The sequence below is a fragment of the Hermetia illucens genome, chromosome 2, assembly GCF_905115235.1.
Source record: "Hermetia illucens chromosome 2, iHerIll2.2.curated.20191125, whole genome shotgun sequence".
Taxonomy (NCBI): Eukaryota; Metazoa; Arthropoda; class Insecta; order Diptera; family Stratiomyidae; genus Hermetia; species Hermetia illucens.
The window spans coordinates 188,323,620-188,342,799 of record NC_051850.1 but is presented as its reverse complement, the minus strand read 5'-3'; the positions used below and the strand labels follow the sequence as shown (position 1 = coordinate 188,342,799).

Below are 19,180 nucleotides of genomic sequence, written 5' to 3'. Positions count from 1 at the left end.
TCCAAAATCTTGCACCGTGAAAAAACTGCCCTTCTTGTCTTCCATATTTGGTTTGATTTCTGGGTTTCCTTCCACTTCTCCACACAATAGGCCTAGTCGTCTCTCCAGCCTGGCGCTACTATGTCCAAAAATTATTTATTACTTTGGATGACGCGAGCATAGGAAACGAATATCACATTTTCTAATCATAAATTAAAAAATTAATATAATAAAATAGTAAACAACCTGGAAGAATGCTTGTTAAATACTAGATGCCAACTCCTATCACTCAGCGGATAATATTCTGACGTCTTCACCCCTTTCGTGCGCCGCAATCGGTAATCACAATAGCCCACTGGAAAATTTCAGTAGAACTAAGTAAAGGTGGTTAACTCCCATCATACTCTCAACGTTTAATAGGTCCATATTTAACTGTGCTAGCAAATGTCGCAAAAGTTCTTCCAAATATTTATTAGCATAGCGAAAATTCAAACGAATCAAGTTTGCCATACATCCGCGATATTATCACTCTTCTTATCTTCCCTTATTTCAACAAATTACGTCCATATGGATCAAAATTTTCCTTAATTAAATTAATCCCCTCTGCGGCCTTTCAGAATTTCACACTAAAGTCATATATCAAGGTACATACGTTCCGCTGTGTGATAAAAATGATTTGTGATCCGCGACAAGGTACACTCTGCCAATATTTGACTTAAGCCATTGTGCCTATACTGAAAAAGTTGCTACTAAATTAACGCGAAATTTAACTACAAACTTATAAGTTTAAGATCCAGATGCGATTGGGTCAGTTCCGATCATCCCAACAAGATGGAAGTATTTGGTGAAATAAGTGCTCAAGAAGTAGACTCACTAGTGAAACGTTACTGTGATTATAAACTTCAACCGCTGAAGGACTTCGACATCCTCAAACAAACGGGGGGGGGGGGGGGGGGACTACCATTTCGGTATTACGTCGCAGGATAGGATCAATTAGAGATTGTGGATCGCCCTCCAAGTTTTTCAGAGGCTAACATTTCATCCACGATGACAACTGCGTCCCGGGGTCAATTTTTGCCTCTGCTCTGTGTGCAGCGAACCTCGGGCAGTTAAAAACGTCTCGCATGATGAACAATATGGGGAGTCGCCACGACCGAAGCGATAAAGGTATGCACGGTATCCTCCCTGTCCGCTGAGGAATTGAGTTAGATCGTAATTAACTTCACCGTGCCTTCGATTGGTTTAGTTTGAAACATCTGGAATAATCCTATAAGTCCAGCGCCCTTAAGTTGACACATCCCAATTTTTTTTGCCACCCTAAAATCGTTTCACTTCGTGCTAATTGCCGACGATATGTGCAGGCCTCGTCGAGTGCATTTGATGTGTCATAGAGGCGTTGACCCTCGTTCGCCAAGATGTCGGTAGGGACTATGCCTGCTATCACACATCCTGCTCCGGCTGATGTTGTACGGTAAAGGCACGATGTTCGCAATGCAATCGGTATGGGACTAGGATTTTTCTTTTATTTGCTTCTAGTTTTAATGTCGATGCCCAGACTAGACCTGCATAAAGCCAGGTGAAGCTGACAACTTTCACCAACATTCGGTAACATTCTTGCCAACAATGTAGCAACCCCGGAAACCTTTGTTGCTACACTAAAGCTGGGGTTTGAATTTTAGTCAACCATGACCCCTAGGTATTCAAGCGTTGGCTGCGAACGTATGATGTGTGCGCCAATTCTGATCTTTATGGACTTTTGCTCCCTTCGCTTGGTGGTGAAAACTGCTTCGGCTTTATACTCTCCAAGTGTCCGACCAGTGTCTCTTAGTCGCGCAAGATTTATTGGCCACTGTTGCTTACTCAGCAATTTTCCTCTACGTACTGATCGCATTGACTGTAGACCTTGTCCTTGGGAATCTGAACTGTCTATCTAAGAGGCCACTCTCGGAGCTGGGATATGGGATCGTTGATAGACCTTACGTTTGTTAGCGATACATTATCTAAGGATCTCCAGTGGCAGGTGAGCGAGGAATATACGGACAGGCGTAAGGAATATATGTGATCAGTACAAGCCTATTGTAGATGGCCCGTTCAAAAAGTTTGCCAACACATTTTAGTAGGCATATATGCCTGTAAGACGAAGGATAACCCAATGGTTTATTTGGCTTCGGGATTAGGACAAGTTTCTGTTTCCCCCACTTTTCCGGGAAAATCCCTTCTTTGAAATACGTCGTAAATGCTTCAGCGAACCACCTTATTCGGAATGCCATCCAAGCCTGGCAATTTATTTTTGACAATCTTCTTCGCAGCTCGTAGGAGTTCTTCAATGGTTACCTCGGGAGGTTCATGCTAATGGTACTAAATCAGGGCTGGTGGCGAAAGTTTCCCACCTTCCCAAGGGTCGGAGTTGGCTTCCTTGCATAACTTCTTGAATTGTTCAGTTTTACTTCTAGGGAGGGCTGCTTCACGCCTTCTTATATCGGTTATGCAACTCTTCAGACCCAGGCTGGTTTCGGTAACATTGACTGTATCTCCTGGTTTTAAGGCAAACTATGCAAAGTTGATCGATTTCGGCATTCCACAAAAAGTTGGCCATTCTTGGTTTCTTGACGACAGTGTGGCGTGGTAAGGAAGCGTCACATGCTTTTTGTATCCTTTCAAGAACCAACGTCACCTTTTCTTCTGCGTTTCCCATCGACACCGCTTCCTGCAAAAGTATTTTCTCGAACATTTGCTTGTCAAGTTTCTAGGATGTCCAACCCGATACTAGAATTTCCTTGATTCGCTTTGCTCCTGTTGTTCGCTTCATCAGGAAGATGATAGCCTGATGTGTATATTCCTCACGCCTGTGCGTATATTCCTCGCTCACCTGCCATTGGAGATCCTTAGATAATGTATCGCTAACAAAGGTAAGGTCTATCACCGATCCCATATCCCGTCTCCGAAAAGTATTGACGCCACCAGTATTTTCCAGAACGACATTTAGACGTGAAAATACTTTGAACAATATGCGGTAAGGCTATTGTGGCCGCCTGAGTACCACCATATGCATTACGGAGCCTTATCACATTGGACTCAAGGATCGAATCTGTCTATCTGTCCGTCACAAGCATTTTTCTCGGAGATGGTTATAGCGATTGACACCAAATTCGGTGGAAAGGTGGAAACTGTGAACGCTCGCTCATACAGTAAGTTAGATCGTTCTATGTTGAATTTAAGGGGGGACCCCCTATACATGCAAAAGGGGAGTGTACATTTTTTTCACCAAATATAGTCATGTGGGGTATCAAATGAAAGGTATTGGTTACTACATTCCGAAGGCGGTCCCAATTTTGACATTTGCTGGAAAGGTGGGGAGTGCGGGGGATCGAAAGTGATCATTTCTTTAGCGGACCCATTCTCAGAAACTACCCAATCCAAAAATCTGAAAAAAATCAAGACGCCTAGGCTAGGCTACATACCGATATCTGTTCAAATAAAGTTAATAATAGTATATTACTATAATTTTTAATAATTGACTGCGAAACCCCCTTAAGTTCATCACGAAATTTTGCCGAAATGTAGGCTATAGTATGGAGCATGATCGCGCCAGTTGGTGGAAATCGCACTATTACTAACAAAGTTATAACAGTTCAAAGTTGTCGTTTCTGTGCAAATTTAAGACTTTGAATGTTAATATCACGCGAAAGTGGACATTCTCACATAATATATGGTTATATTACCCGCTAGGTTCTAATGGGATAAATGCATACTCAAATCGCTTTATAAAAGAAATATACAAAACCTTTCATACCTGAAGCGCCCAGTTTCCGGTTCCCCGACTTGTTTGTTTCGATATTGGTTAAATGGAGCATGAATTTTACGTAATTATTTTTGATTTGAAGACGTCCTTTCTCCGTTCTTTCTAGTCCCCCAAAACCCTATTTTTAATGAGAGACATTCTCTAATATAATGGCCTGATGATGTCATGGCATGGCGGAAACTTCAATGGCCGCGCCTCACAATACGTCTGAGGCAGGGGAACATCGATCGGGGATGTGATCCGTCGTGGATCCTCCTTTTCGATCGCAGCACTCGGGCCCAGAGTTCCATGCGCGCGGTGGAGTTGTTATTTTTTTTATTTTTACATTTCAGGTTTGGCTCGTGTATTGGTTATTTCGCGAATACCTCATTTGTTTATTTTTTTAGGATTCAATGTGGACTCACGCATCGGAAAGGACACGTGAGGGATCAAAGTGTTCGAGGGGCCAACTCCCCTCCCCTCACTTGGTTCATTGTGAGGATGGACGATGTATGGATTTTTAAAGACAGATTTTTGATATTGGCAACCATTTTCGGAGTCATCTTCGTTTTTCCTTTCAGGAGAATTTTTCGGCATTTCTGCAGGCTTAGGACTAGTTTCTACTTAGTGAAGTATCGGTAGAGCTCATCTAAATTTTGATTCAGATGAGCGTCGCCGCCTAGTATATATGTCGTTCGTGGTAGTGTAGCCGATAAGTTCGTCGGCATATTGGAGGATCTTGATAGGATTTGATGTGGAAGTAGATTTCGGGACATTCGCGGCAAAAAGTGGGAAAAGGATTGCAGAGGGTTCCAGCTAGATTGGTATAAGGGGATGATAATTCCTGCTGAACTTTTACTTGGGATTGCCATCCTTTAAGAAAGCTAAATATTAGTTTACATAGGTGAGGATGGACGTGTAATATGTCGTTTAGCTTATAAACGAGTCCGTATTGCCATACGGAGTCAAAAGCTTTCCATATGTCAAGGAGGTAAGCTATTGTCGGTGTTTTCCGACTAATTCCGAGCAAAATGTCGGTTTTCAGGACAAGGAAGGCATGTTCAACCGAAAGACTTCTTCGGCTGGCGAAATGGAATTCCGAGATAGAGTTGTTTCTATCGCAGTGCTCATTTATCATTAACATGATGGTCCGCTCGAAGATTTTGACGGAGGTTGAAAGGATAGAGATAGACCTGTATCTATCCGGGATGAAAGAACTTTCTTTTTTCTTTGGGATGGGTGCGATCTGAGCACACTTCCAGGTCAAGAGGAAATGAGCGTTTACCAAGTAGTGGTTGAATAATGTGGATAGGAACGGGCTAATGGAAGTAGAGCATTTTTTAAGGATTATGGAAGGAATCTTATCATCATCATCATCAACGGCGCAACAACCGGTATCCGGTCTAGGCCTGCCTTAATAAGGAACTCCAGACATCCCGGTTTTGCGCCGAGGTCCACCAATTCGATATCCCTAAAAGCTGTCTGGCGTCCTGGCCCACGCCATCGCTCCATCTTAGGCTGCCTCGTCTTCTTTTCCTACCATAGATATTGCCCTTATAGACTTTCCGGGTGGGATCATCCTCATCCATACGGATTAAGTGACCCGCCCACCGTAACCTATTGAGCCGGATTTTATCCACAACCGGACGGTCATGATATCGCTCATAGATTTCGTCATTGTGTAGGCTACGGAATCGTCCATCCTCATGTAGAGGGCCAAAAATTCTTCGGAGGATTCTTCTCTCGAACGCGGCCAAGAGTTCGCAATTTTTCTTGCTAAGAACCCAAGTTTGCATGATAGCGCATCCCCTTGTCGTAGACCGTTGTTGATGTCGAATGGTCTTGAGAGTGATCCTGCTGCTTTTATCTGGCCTCGCAGGGTCAGGGTCAGCCTAGTCAGTCTTATTAATTTCGTCGGGATACCGAATTCTCCCATGGCCGTGTACAGTTTTACCCTGGCTATGCTATCATAGGCGGCTTTAAAGTCGATGAACAGATGGTGCAACTGTTGTCCATATTCCATCAGTTTTTCCATCGCCTGCCGCAGAGAGAAAATCTGATCTGTTGCTGATTTGCCTGAAGTGAAGCCTCTTTGGTATGGGCCAATGATGTTCTGGGCGTATGGGGCTATCCGGCCTAGCAAGATAGTGGAGAATATCTTATAGATGGTACTCAGCAACGTGATACCTCTATAATTGCTGCACTGTGTGATATCTCCCTTTTTATGTATGAGACAGATTATGCCTCGCTGCCAATCGTCAGGCATTGATTCGCTGTCCCATACCTTGAGCACAAGTTGATGAACCACTTGGTGTAACTGGTCGCCTCCATATTTAACCAATTCGTCTGTAATTCCATCGGCTCCTGGCGACTTATGATTTTTTAACCGATGAATTGCACGGACTGTTTCTCCTGAACTTGGTGGTGGGAGTATTTGCCCGTCGTCTTCAGTTGGCGGGACCTCCAACTCGCCGATGTTCTGGTTGTTCAGTAGCTCATCAAAGTACTCAACCCATCGCTCTAATATGCCCATTCTGTCGGAAATCAGATTTCCCTCTTTGTCTCGGCAGGATGAGCATCGAGGTGTATAAGGCTTCATCCTGCTGACTTGTTGGTAAAACTTCCGCGCCTGGTGCGGTTGCTCCCTGTACTTTTCTAGTTCACAGACTTGTTGGTTCTCCCAGGCTTCCTTTTCCGTCTGTGAAGTCGCTTCTCCGCTCGACGGAGTTCGTGATAAGTTTCTGCGCGTGCCCGCGTTCTTTGAGAATGCAACATTACTCGGTATGCGGCATTCTTCCATTCCGTTGCTAGCTTACATTCATCGTCAAACCAGCCGTTCCGACTCCTTTTGCGGCTGGGGCCAAGTATATTTGTGGCCGTATCCATGATAACGTTCTTCAGGTGGTTGTGAAGATCATTAGTTGATGCTTCATCTCCAGGTCCTCTATTGACTGCGGTTATTGCGGCATCCATTTCCCTCTTATAGGTGTCGCGGAGGGTTGTGTTGTGGATGGCTTCAGTGTTCACTCTCACCTGATTGTCAGAGGGGATTCTAGGTGGTATTGGTATTCGAGCTCGGAGCACCATGCCAACGAGATAGTGATCCGAGTCTATATTGGCCCCCCTATATGTTCTGACATTCATGAAGGCTGAGAGGTGGCGGCGTTCGATCAACACGTGGTCAATTTGGTTGAAAGTGGTCCCGTTTGGAGAGGCCCACGTATGTTTGTGGACCGCTTTCCGCGCAAACCAGGTACTTCCAACAACCATTTCGTGTGACCCTGCTAATTGAATAGTCCACAGTCCGTTATCATTTGTTTTTTCGTGTAAGCTATGGGAGCCAACGTATCGCCTGAATACGGGCTCCTTCCCTACTTGGCTGTTAAAATCCCCAAGTATGATTTTGATATCATATCTGGGACAGGCTTCGAGTGTTCTTTCTACTGCCTCGTAGAAGGTATCCTTCTCCGACTCTGCAGTCTCCTCTGTAGGGGCGTGAACGTTTATGAGGCTTATATTTCTAAACTTGCCTCGCAAGCGCAGAGTGCATAGCCGTTCGCTTATACTTTCAAAGCCGATAACAGCAGGTTTCATTTTTTGGCTGACTAAGAAACCTACTCCGAGCACATGGTTTACTGGATGGCCGCTATAATATATGGTGTAGTGGTTCTTCTCCAGGAAACCGGTCCCTGTCCATCGCATCTCTTGCAACGCTGTTATATCAGCCCCATATTGGGACAGGGTATCGGCTAGCTGCTTATCAGCTTCATCTCCGTACAGGGAGCGCACGTTCCAGGAGAAAATGCGCAAATCGTTGTTCCTTTGTCGTTGCCGGGTCCGTCGTTTTAAAATCCGTCCTATCCGAGGCTCCTGTTGTGGCTTCGTAACAGGTTGTTTACCGTGTAGGGTTGTCAGCCCTACCCAACCCCCAACCTGGAGGACCAGTTGGTACAATTTGTCCCGTTTTTAGGCGCGGGAGACTCGCCTTCATCCTTCTCCGTCTGCAGCTTTTCGTCAAGAAAGAGCTCCCAGCGGTCACCACGTGGAGGTGGAGATAGGGTTTGGTAGTAGAGCTGTTGGTGTTGGTTCAGCAGGCATTTCCCAGGTTTTGTGCTCCATCGTGGATACCAATCCACGTTTCGCCTCGGGACCTATACTACCCTTTGACCACCATCACCATCTTATCAAGCCCGGTCGATTTTTGTTCTAGCTCTGCTTTATGAACATTGCGAGCATCTTGGGTTTAATGAAGTTAGTAGGTGGGATTGTACCAGTAAGACTGTTTGGGAGGAGTGGGTGTTTGAATACTCTCGCTGACTGTTTGGGTATAAGACTCTGAAGATCAAAGGGAGTTAATTGATCCTTAGCTTCAAAGCTTTAGTCAAGCATTTGAAGGGTAGATTAGTGGGCTTTCGAAAAATGGTTAGCATTCTACCATCGAATGTTTCCGGCAGCAACGGGTCTAGGGTCTCACTAGACAAAGATTTTCTTCCGGTAAGCCCGAAAGTGTTTATTTCGGGCCTCAGCCGCCTCTCACAGTAGGTTATTTCGCACCACGTGCTCGAGCCAGGCGATCAGGCCCGAGGGGGACTGATCTGATGTGGCTCTTACCACGAAGCTTACCGGAAGTTATCTGGCACCGTCGGAACTGGGGTGGCACCTGAAGCATATGCTTAAGAACAATTCTTGGGGGAGGGGCTCCCGGCTCGATTATTTGCTGCTTTGCTAATGTTTCAAAGTGGTAATGGTCCTGCCCATATTGCGAGCGGAGCTCCTTGTGGACTATATTGTGGAGTTGTGGTGTACAACTGGGGTGCCATCTTTTAGGTTTTTGGGAGTCTCCAGCCACTCAGGATTGTTTTTTGACTATATGAGCTTATAGTTATCATTACCGCAGACTTGCAAAAACGAACCTATAATAGTCGCTACCATCGTGGCCATTTGAATGTTACCTTCACTCCATCCTTCCATTTGTCATGGCTTAGCTTAGCTGAAAGTGGCATACTGGTATTTTTTCGCTCTCTATAAAGACAAATGATCAGGGTGTTGACCAAAACAACATTTCAGACAATTATTCAATTACGAAGATACGCCCCTTTTCTAAATTACTGTAATTCTTTTATAAATATTCTTGAAATTTCATCTTAGGGTATCAGTACCGTGAAAAGTTTTTGAAAATATTTTTTTTTTTTAATTTTTTAATTCTAATTTAAAAAAATTCAAAAAAAAAATCTTCGACTTTGAGGAGGTGTTAGCAGCTAGGGCATCGAAACACGAGAACTGCAACATAGAGTGGTGTAAATGTCTGTGGTCCATGAATGATATACGAGTACACAGGCCAGCTCTTAGTCTGGCGTCAGTTTGAATGACAAAATTATGGCAAACTGATCGTCTAGTGTATTTTTATGGCACTGGGACTGATAGACTGATGAAAATTTAAATTTTTAAATAAAATCTGCCAGACTGGCTGGACTGATGATAATTTGAATCTAGTGCAGTTGTCATCATCATCAACGGCGCAATAACCAGTATCTGGTCTAGGTCTACCTTAGTAAGGAACTCCAGACACCCCGGTTTTGCACCGAGGTCCATTAATTCGATATCCCTAAAAGCTGTCCAGCGTTCTGACCTACGCCATCGCTTCATCTTAAGCAGGGTCTGCCTCATCTTCTTTTTCTACCATAGATACTGACCTTATAGATTTTTCACGTGGGATCATCCTCATCGATATGGATTAAGTGACCCGCCCACTGTAAAGTATTGAGCCGGATTTTATCCACAAACAGACGGTCATGATACCGCTCATAGATTTCGTCGTTATGTAGACTACGGAATCGTCCTTCGTCATGTAGGGGGCTAAAAGTTCTTCGGAGGATTCTTCTCTCGAACACGGCCAAGTGTTCGCAATTTTTCTTAAAACACGTCAATCCATCAGTCATTTCATCAGTCCATTTTTGATGGGTTGACTTATGGCAGACTGATGAAATACTGATCGTGTTTTAAACTTGTTGTTCAAAAATTGATCGACGATGATTTACTCAAAAATTGTATGCCTATTTTACTGACCCGGTTCAATCAAGGACGGATAGCTCTGTTAAAAATTCCAGATATAATGGGTTGCCCAATTGGCTTTAAAACGATGGAGAGAAGATCGCAATGGACTAAAAAGCTACGACGAAGGAAGCCGCATTCGTACAAAAATGTAGCACAGCAAAAAGAGGAGTAGAAGTATATCGACTCAGGAGCACCTTTTATTATCCATGGATAGCAAATTGAGCAATTTTAAATATTGAAACCTAATTTTGGAAGAAATATTACTCAAACAAAAATTGAAAAACTTTAAAATTGTTTTCTTTCAATCCACATTTTTTAAGGTCTAAGGGCGTCTGCATGATATTTATGGCTGATCTTAGACGGTCAGTATTTCATCAGTCTGGCGTCAGACATAATTATGGCGAACTAGCCGTCAAAGGAATTTTTATGGCAATGATTGTCAGTCTGGGTGAACTGAGGATAAGTTAAATCTATAATAGTAGAGTTGTCATTGTGTTGTTAATCGAAACATGACCTCTGAATGATATGGATCTATATACTGAACATGTCAGCCCATCAGCCCACTTTTGATTGATTGACTTATGATAGATTCATAAAATATATATTTATATAAGTCACATCAGCTGCGTATAAAAGTTTCCAATAATCTTGAGGACGAATTGTTTTGCAAGTTAATTAAGAAGGTAAATTTTTTCTCTTCAAAATACGGTTTTATTTTAATGTAGATTCATAACTCGATAAAAAGCTGATGGTACATAAAAAAATGTAACGAGTTCTTCAGATAACTGTCTTTTTAAATTCGTGCAGTTGTTTGGTAGCAAACTAAATGATAAAATTCAGAATGCAGCTCTTATATCCAACAGCGACCATAAGCGCAATCCCTTCATTATGTTGCCACTTGCTCAAAATTATTTCTCTTCTAATATCCACCCATCTCAACAACCTTAATTGGAATAATGTATTTTGATCCGAGAATATTACAGCTGACCTTTCTTAACGTTTTATGTGAAACAAAACCTTATTAAAATCGATTTACGGTCTATCTGTCTGATTGTCGCACCTATTTTCTCAGAAACAGCTACTCCTATTGACATGAAATTTGCTTGCAACAATTTTCAACCAACGAATGTTTTCAAATATGATATCTTTTTTCCGCATACTGTATCTTATTTTCAATATTCGATAAGTTTGTATTTTACTCCCCCTTTGCCAGCATGGCGAGTGCACTCAATCTCATACTCCACCGGTCGTCAGCATGAGCGAGACCAACTGAGAAATGGAATCAGCTGTGGTTGACAAGCGGCATACAGTTATGAATGGAATGATGGAACTAGCAGCATTTTAACTGTGTTAGTAAATATGTGAGGCTTCTTACAGTCACTTTTTGAATGGATTTGTAGTATTGACAGTAGTGCCAGAACAACAAAATATAGTTGAACGAATATAACAATATTACCAAATGGAAAGATGTCGTTAAGTATAATTAATAATTTTCCGAAATTAGAATGTGGATAAACCATTAATTCTGCATATGGTTCTACAGAGGATTTCATCAAGGCTAGACTCAGGAGATGACTTTATATTACTGGTTATTTTGTTTATTAATAATTTTAGGTTGTAAGATGCACTGTGCCTGGGTAGAATGACAGTGCTAGTAGTTATTTATTCTTCGTTCAATCAAATATGGTTCCAATACCGTTTTTATCTCTGTCTTACCAATGGGATTTGGAACAGATCGTGCGTTGTTTTTGTTAGGGGCACATGTCCAGAAGCTGATTCTTCCTAGCCAGGTAATTTCAACTGGACTTCCATCAAATATTTGTTGATTCAGCGAAATCTCAAATTAGACTCGTTTCAAAGTTGTCACACTATCGTGTTTCTGCCACCTAAAGATATATAGAGGAAATGCTTATGTCCACATTGGTCAGAACTTAAACTCATCTCAACCCCAAAGAACTCCCAAAATTTAACAAAGCCGTATCCATATTTCGGTGGACAATAAAAGTGATATGTGATTGTCAACAACATGCAAGTTTACAAATGTTTAACTAAAGCCACTATGTACATTGAACAATTGATAACGTTTCCATTATCGCAGTGAACTACATGGAAATTACTGAGCTCAGCCCCCAATTCTGGTTGAGTCGTTTTCCATCATTTCAACGAAATGGAAGTATTTGGTGAAATAAGTTCCGAGGAAGTAAATTCACTAGTGAAGCGTTACTGTGATGATAAATCCCGGTCACTGGATGACTTCAAAATCGAAAGCTACATTGTTCGCACCTCGGGCGACAATCCTCAAGGATTTCTTGGCGTACACTACTTCCTGGAGATAAATCTTTGTGAAATATCGGACCCCCCAGATGGGCGAGTCAAATTGAAATATTTTGTGAAAAAGGTGCCAAAGAGTGTAGATTCATTCATTCAATATATAGATGACCTTGAAGTCTTCAAAAAAGAATGCAGCCTTTTCAAAGAAGTCCTTCCTCAACTATTGAATGTTAATTCAGAATATGGAAAATTTTGTCCGGAATGCTACCATGTGGACATGAACCTAGTGATATTGGAGGACTTAGCGGATCAGAAATTTCAGATAAGGTCGTCACCTGGTCAACTACTGGATTATCCATATCTTTTGTGTGCTATGAAGGCACTGGCTAATATGCATTCAGCATCCGTTGTCCTTGAACGAAAATTACAGAGTCGATTGATAGACTTGTACCCTACTTACCTTATAGAAAATGCATTCCCTGACTGGGATGCAAACAGTCCCCGAAGCAACTCCCTTTTAAACGCACTCAAGGTCATTTGCTCGCTGATTGAAATAATTCCCAAATACAAGGACTCACCTGAGTTACCTAAAATTGTGGAAACATACCAAAAAAGATTCCGACAAATGCCGGAGTTTGCACGAACATCAGCGCGGTTTCGCAACGTTTTTCTTCACGGAGACCTTTGGGCGAATAATCTCATGTTCAAATATGACAGCCAAGGTTCCCCCATTGAATGTAAATTAGTCGATTTCCAACTAAGTCGGTACGGCCCACCCGCCCTGGATATCGTCACTTTACTGAACGTCACCACGACTAGTGCCTTTCGCAAGGACTATTTTGATGTCCTTCTCGAAAATTACTATCAGTTTTTCGATGACTTTCTCAATGCACATGATATGAACGTAAATGATTTGTTCACGAAGGTAGAATTTAAAGAAAGTATTAATTATTATAGAATATTTGGATCATTGATAAGCTGCTTTTTATCACATGAAACTTTACTGCCTAGTGAAATAAAAGATAGTTTATATACAAATTCGGAGATATTCAAAGAATTCTCTACTGGAGATCGTGGTAAATTCTGCAGAAGAGCTTTTGAAGTCGATCCTCTTTATAGGGAAAGGATGTCGGACATGATAATGGACATGGTAGATAACTTTATTTTAACAGAGCACTGTGAAGTAGCTATTAGTAGTTAAAAATTAAATAAATCGAAATACAAAGTAAGTGGAATTTTCATTTCATCGGAGGAGGATCGACTGGAGAAAGTTTGGTCAGGTAATTAAGAACAAACTCTCCGGTGCGCAAATTGGTAGGATTGGCACGACAGACGAACTAGAGTCAAAGGTCGGGGCTCTGGAGAAGGCTTTTGATACTGCCTTCAAAGTCTCGTGCCCTGCTAAGTACAGCAAAAAGACCCTACCACCGTGGTGGAACGAAGATATCTCTAGTCTCAGGAAGCTGACCAGAGAAATCTTCAACATCTGCTACAGGCAAAAATACTGGCAGCCATACAAGGACTGCCTAAAGAAGTACAAGTCGGCCATCAGGACCGCCAAGAGGCGGTCTTGGCTAGACTATTGTCAGAACATTGAAAGTACTAGTGAATCCGCGAGGCTGAATAAGATTCTGTCCAAGGAACATAAGAGTCCATCCTTCCTTAAAAAGTCGGAAGGCTCCTGGACGGAATCTTCTAGTGAAACCTTGGAGCTGCTGGTGCAAACGCACTTTCCCTCCAGCGAGGAGGACTGTGAGTCAGAACCTCGCTCGGAGGGTTTGCGGCAACCCCAGCTGTGCGAGACTATCAAATCGGTAATTACCGGGGATAGGATCGGCTGGGCTATAAACAGCTTCTCCGCATACAAATCTCCAGGCCCAGATGGCATAATGCCAGTCATGCTACAGAAGCGGCAGGAAAGGGTTGTGCCGTGGCTTGTTGAAATTTACCGGAGCTGCATCACTTTAGGATATGTACCGCAGTCCTGGAGGCGCGCACGGGTGGTTTTCATACCGAAAGCGGGCAGGCGCAGTCATGAGTCCGCGAAGGACTTTCGGCCAATCAGCCTGACCTCTTTCGTGCTGAAGACCCTAGAACGCGTCCTGGACATTCACTTAAGGACGATTATGGAGAGAACGCCTTTCTCTAAGTCCCAGCATGCCTACCTCAAAGGAAAATCCACAGAAACCGCCCTCCACGAGGTAATTGGCACGGTTGAGCGGTCGCTGCAGTACAAGCAGTATACCCTTGCTGCTTTCTTGGATGTAGAAGGAGCTTTCAACAACGTCAGTACCAACGCCATCAAGGAGGCCCTGATCGGTATTGGACTGGAGGGGTATCTCACGCATTGGGTTATATCCATGCTGAGTACCAGGATAATCCAGTCCGATCTAGGAGGCAACCACTTGACCAGAGCTGTGAACAGAGGCACGCCCCAGGGTGGTACTATCTCACCGGTGCTCTGGTTAATTTTACGTACATTAGACGGCAGCGGGGTGAAGGTGGTGGCGTATGCCGGCGACTTGGTGATATTAGTATCAGGGATGTTTCTGTCCATTATGAGCGACATCATGGAAGGAGCGTTGCGAAAGGTGTGCCTGTGGGCCACAAGATGCGGACTCAGCATAAACCCAACCAAAACGCAACTGATGCTATTCACCACCAAGACAAGGATACCTGAATTCCATCTACCACGGCTGAATGAACAAAGATTGGTTCTTTCCTCTAATGTAAAGTATCTGGGTGTAATCCTGGATCCTAAGCTAAATTGGAGGTTGAACATAGAACTGAGGGTTAAGAAGGCCTGTATAGCCTTCTATGACTGTAAGAAAACCTTTGCGAAGAAATGGGGTCTCCGGCCGAGGATGGTTCTCTGGATGTACACCGCTGTAGTGCGTCCGATCCTGACGTACGGATCTATTGCATGGTGGCAGGCTTTGAAGAAGAAATACAATAGAATGAAGCTTAATAGGATTCAAAGAACCGCGTGTGCAGGTGCTACGGGGGCTCTGCAGTCTTGCCCGGCATATGCTCTCAATGTACTCCTGCATCTCCTCCCCTTGACCCCCACATCAAATATGTTGCAGCGTGCAGTGCCGTCAGATTAAGTGAGTCCGGATGCTGGGCAGCGAAGTCCTATGGCCACAGCAACATTCTAGATGAAATATCTCGAGAAATCTGGGCATCCCCCACGGACTATGTCACACGCAAGCTGAACTTCACGAGAAACTTTGCTGTGGATCTTCCAACTAGGGCAAAGTGGAAGACCGGCGGCGTGTTACAAAACTATGACACGGTATTCTTTACGGACGGATCAAAGATGGCCTGTGGAGTCGGCGCGGGGGTTTTCTCGAATACACACGGTGTATCCAAGTCGTATGGTCTCCCAGGTTTCACCAGTGTATTCCAGGCGGAAGTACTGGCGATATTGGAAGTCTGTCGATGGCTGGAGCGTGATTCGAGCCCCAAGCGTAACATAGCCATTCTGACCGACAGCCAAATGGCCATCAAGGGCTTGTACTCAACGACGACATCTTCCCGGTTGGTGGGGCAGTGCAGAGACACGGTCAACCATCTGGGCGGCACGCTCAAGATCACTCTCCTCTGGGCTCCCGGGCATAGGAACATAGAAGGGAATGAGCGGGCTGATGGATTGGCCAGGCAGGGCTCTGCTCTTGGCAGTCCCTCGGGGAATACAGTCGGTGTTCCGCTGGCGGCTGTCGGGGGCCGAGTCTACTCGCACTACCTAGCAGCCGCGGCCTGAGATGGCGAAGGCTTACAAGCTGTGCCAAATCAAGGAGAATTTGGCCCGCTTATAACATAGCCCGATCACGAGAGCTCCTGTGCCAGACGCGTGCAAATGCATTCAAGATTACGGCGGTCTGCACGGGGCACTGGCCCATAGAGGACCATGCCGCTAGGCTCGGCTTACCCTACAACTCGCATTGCCGAAGCTGCGGAGAAGGAAGGGAAACCCTCATGCACTTTCTCTGCGATTGCCCGGCTCTGGCTCGAGTCAGGCTGCGGACACTGGGTAAACCATTCTTTGGGGACTTCAGTGAGATTTCTAGTTACAGGGTCGGAGAGCTGCTTTCCTTCGTGAATGCTACGGACTGGCTCTGAAGATCCGAGCCAGCTGGACTTCGCTTCCCTGTTCCTATAACAACAGTCATGGTCTTAGGAGTTTGTGGCATCAAAACGGCGCACCAAAGCGCTAATTGGGTTCCTCGGAGCGGCCACTGATACCTACCTACCTACCCCCCTTCATTTCATCGTATTCAGGACCACGACCAGCAGAACAGACCCAACTCAACAGTTTTCCCCGCCCCAGGGAATGAAGTGACAGACAAATATCAGGGTCTGTATCAGATAAACATCTGTCCTTGATAAATATCTGTTTCAGACAAACATGTGCGTTGATTTTAAATAAAGATTGTCCTTAAATCGTCTGCATTCAGGAAAATTTCAGTACTATCAGAAACAAATTCCGTAGAAAAACGGAAACGTGACATTGTGTTACACAGAGTCGCAAGATCCACTTTCTCATAGGCAGTCTTTCCATCCAGCATCACAGCCAGAACCTACTGACCACTCCCTTTAGCTATCGATATGTGTAACAAAACGTCATTAATGCAAGCAGACGTAGATTTGCCTGCAGAGTCGGCGCGACAGTTGGCTGGCAAGACTTTGTATTCATCAATGAAATTATTGATACGAACTTTGATCATCGAATTTAATAGTTTGGCAACCACATTAATGAGGGCGATAGGGCGGTAACTCGTCAGAAATTCAGGGTCCAATCCTCCGGTGGGATCAAATTGCACCAGATGAGGTTAGGCCTCTATAGCAAAGCCGAGAGGGCTTCAGGGGCTAACCAGCGTACATATTGATAAGTGATGTTGTTAACACCAGGGGCAGAGGTACCCTTGTGCTTGAGGAAAACGACAGTAAGCTCTTCTGAAGAGAAGGGCAAAGACACTGTGGGATATCTAAGGACATCAGGAACACCGGGAAAGGGGGGGGGCTGTACTGCCCAGCTAGGTAGCCAACATATTCAACATTCTTCCTAGGATCCCAAGTTAGTGCCTGTCACTAAAATAGATACGGGATTTCACCATGTACCAGAGCTCCCTTTACTAGGAGGAGAGGAGAACACACTAACATTGAACTCAGCAGAGGGCCATAGTAGTTGTTAGACTCCCGAGCAACTTTTTCTTTCAACCACAGTTAAAACACTGCAACGCCCTTAACTTGAAATACGTAACCGTCAGTCTAGTGTAGGCATAAAAGATGTGATCGAGCAAGTCATTCCCCAGCAAAGTTACCCCGATAGTGGTCGAGGGCACTCTAACAACATGCGGCTCAGGACTATCACGAGATAGTTTTTCGGCATTGACAGTTTTAACCGACGATTCAGCATTCACAATCGTCTCCATGTCATAGCTGAGAGGTATATTTCTGATCACCTAATATCTATAGACGCATCCAAAGCGTATGAACCCTCTAAAGCCTAAGGGATGGAAAATGAGGGAAATGGAGCCCTCCTTGTCTTGGGGGCACCAGCAAATGGTTTGATTGTCTTGACAAGCCCAGCCAGAGCCTTACCAGACCGGAATTTTCAAAAAAAAAAAACTTATATAACCCCCTTTTACTACTATTTATAAATTATATTTATACGATCAGCGGAAGGGGCGGCGAGGGCTGACATACCCGATATGACACAGGGACGCCCAAATAAAGAGGAAGCCTTACCAAGTAACGCGACTGCTGGTGTGGGAACGGCAACTCCAATACCCAGTAAAGCACGTCAGCGTGCGGCTACGCCGCCAGAGACACGTCCGTCCAAAGACGAGGATGTTGCAAACCAAAAGCGAATAGCAGAAAAGACGAGGAAACGAAGGGGGACTAAACTGTCGGCTCTGCTCATTAAGCCGACGGAAGGCAAGACATTTGCGAAAGTCCAAATCTGCAACAGGATGAAACCCGAAAACAACAACTAGCTTGTGTACGATCTGTGAAGCGGTCAAGGGATTATTGGGGAAGAAAGCTCAAAATTGGATGGCTAGTATGCAGGGTACAAATACGGATAGTGCCCACCAAGTGCTACAGGTGTTTGGACTATGTACACACGTCAGTAGCTTGCAAGGGACAGGAGGGCAGGGACAACATGCCGGAGATGCGGCCCGGTAGGTCAGCAAGCGAAGATCTGCAATGAAAGCGAAAGTTGCGTTCATTGCAGGGATCGTGACGCGTTTGTTGAGAGTGTCGCACACACTGCGATCTCTGGACGGTGTCCAATCTTTAGGGCGGAACTGGAAAGGACTAGGGCGCGAATGCATGATCTGCATTTTACAAATTAACATGCACTGAAGTGGAACTGCTCACCAGTTACTAGCGCAGTTCGCTGCGGAGGTGAAGGCTGATATAGTGCAAATCAGCGAGCAATACGGAAACAAGGATCCGGCTTCATGGCATCTCGACTTATAGAGTACCGGTGCCACTTGAGTTCGGGACGACATTCGACTTCGTGTTCTTTCACTGGATCCGGTGTTTAGGGATAACGTTTTTTAGTGTTTACGTGATGCCGAATGAGACGATGCCGGACTTTCGGTGCCGGCTTGATGCTCTGGAGGGCGTTGTTTCGGGCATGGAGGGGCAAATCCTGGTAGGCGGTGATTTTAATGCCAGGGTCCTTGAATGGAACATGCCTCAGTCAGACTCCAGAGTGAAACGGATTCTGGAAATGACAGCGAGAACCGGGCTCCTAGTTTTAAACACCGGATCTACGCCAGCGTTTCAGCGATCAGGCTTCACTTTCGCGTGGGAATCTCTGGCACCACCAGTGGGCAGGTGGTAGTCCTGGAAGACTTCTCAGTAAGTCACCAGTACATCGCATTTGAAGTGATTGACGCTTCTTGCCGGCGTGCACCACCCCGGCGCTCCCCTTGCCTGTGTAAGGCCGCGAGGGTGAACATCGGGAAGTTTGTCGAAGTTCTTGGTTAGCAGAGCCGCGCTGGAGGGCGCCTCAGTGGGTGGTAGCGTCACGGTTTACGCCGTCGTAAATTCAGTGATGAACCTGACAACGACGATGTGTGG

General features: G+C 44.7%; 2 protein-coding genes across 2 annotated transcripts in view; both read left to right on the top strand.

The window, feature by feature from the left end:
- The window catches only part of LOC119648164, a 362,867-nt gene that overhangs the window by 26,573 nt on the left and 317,114 nt on the right, over nt 1-19,180 (top strand). The window lies entirely within an intron of this gene.
- Nucleotides 11,591-13,314, top strand: LOC119648165. The gene has a single exon (XM_038049744.1). It carries the CDS (start codon nt 11,982-11,984, stop codon nt 13,284-13,286), a length of 1,305 nt encoding a protein of 434 aa, XP_037905672.1. The 5' UTR covers nt 11,591-11,981; the 3' UTR covers nt 13,287-13,314.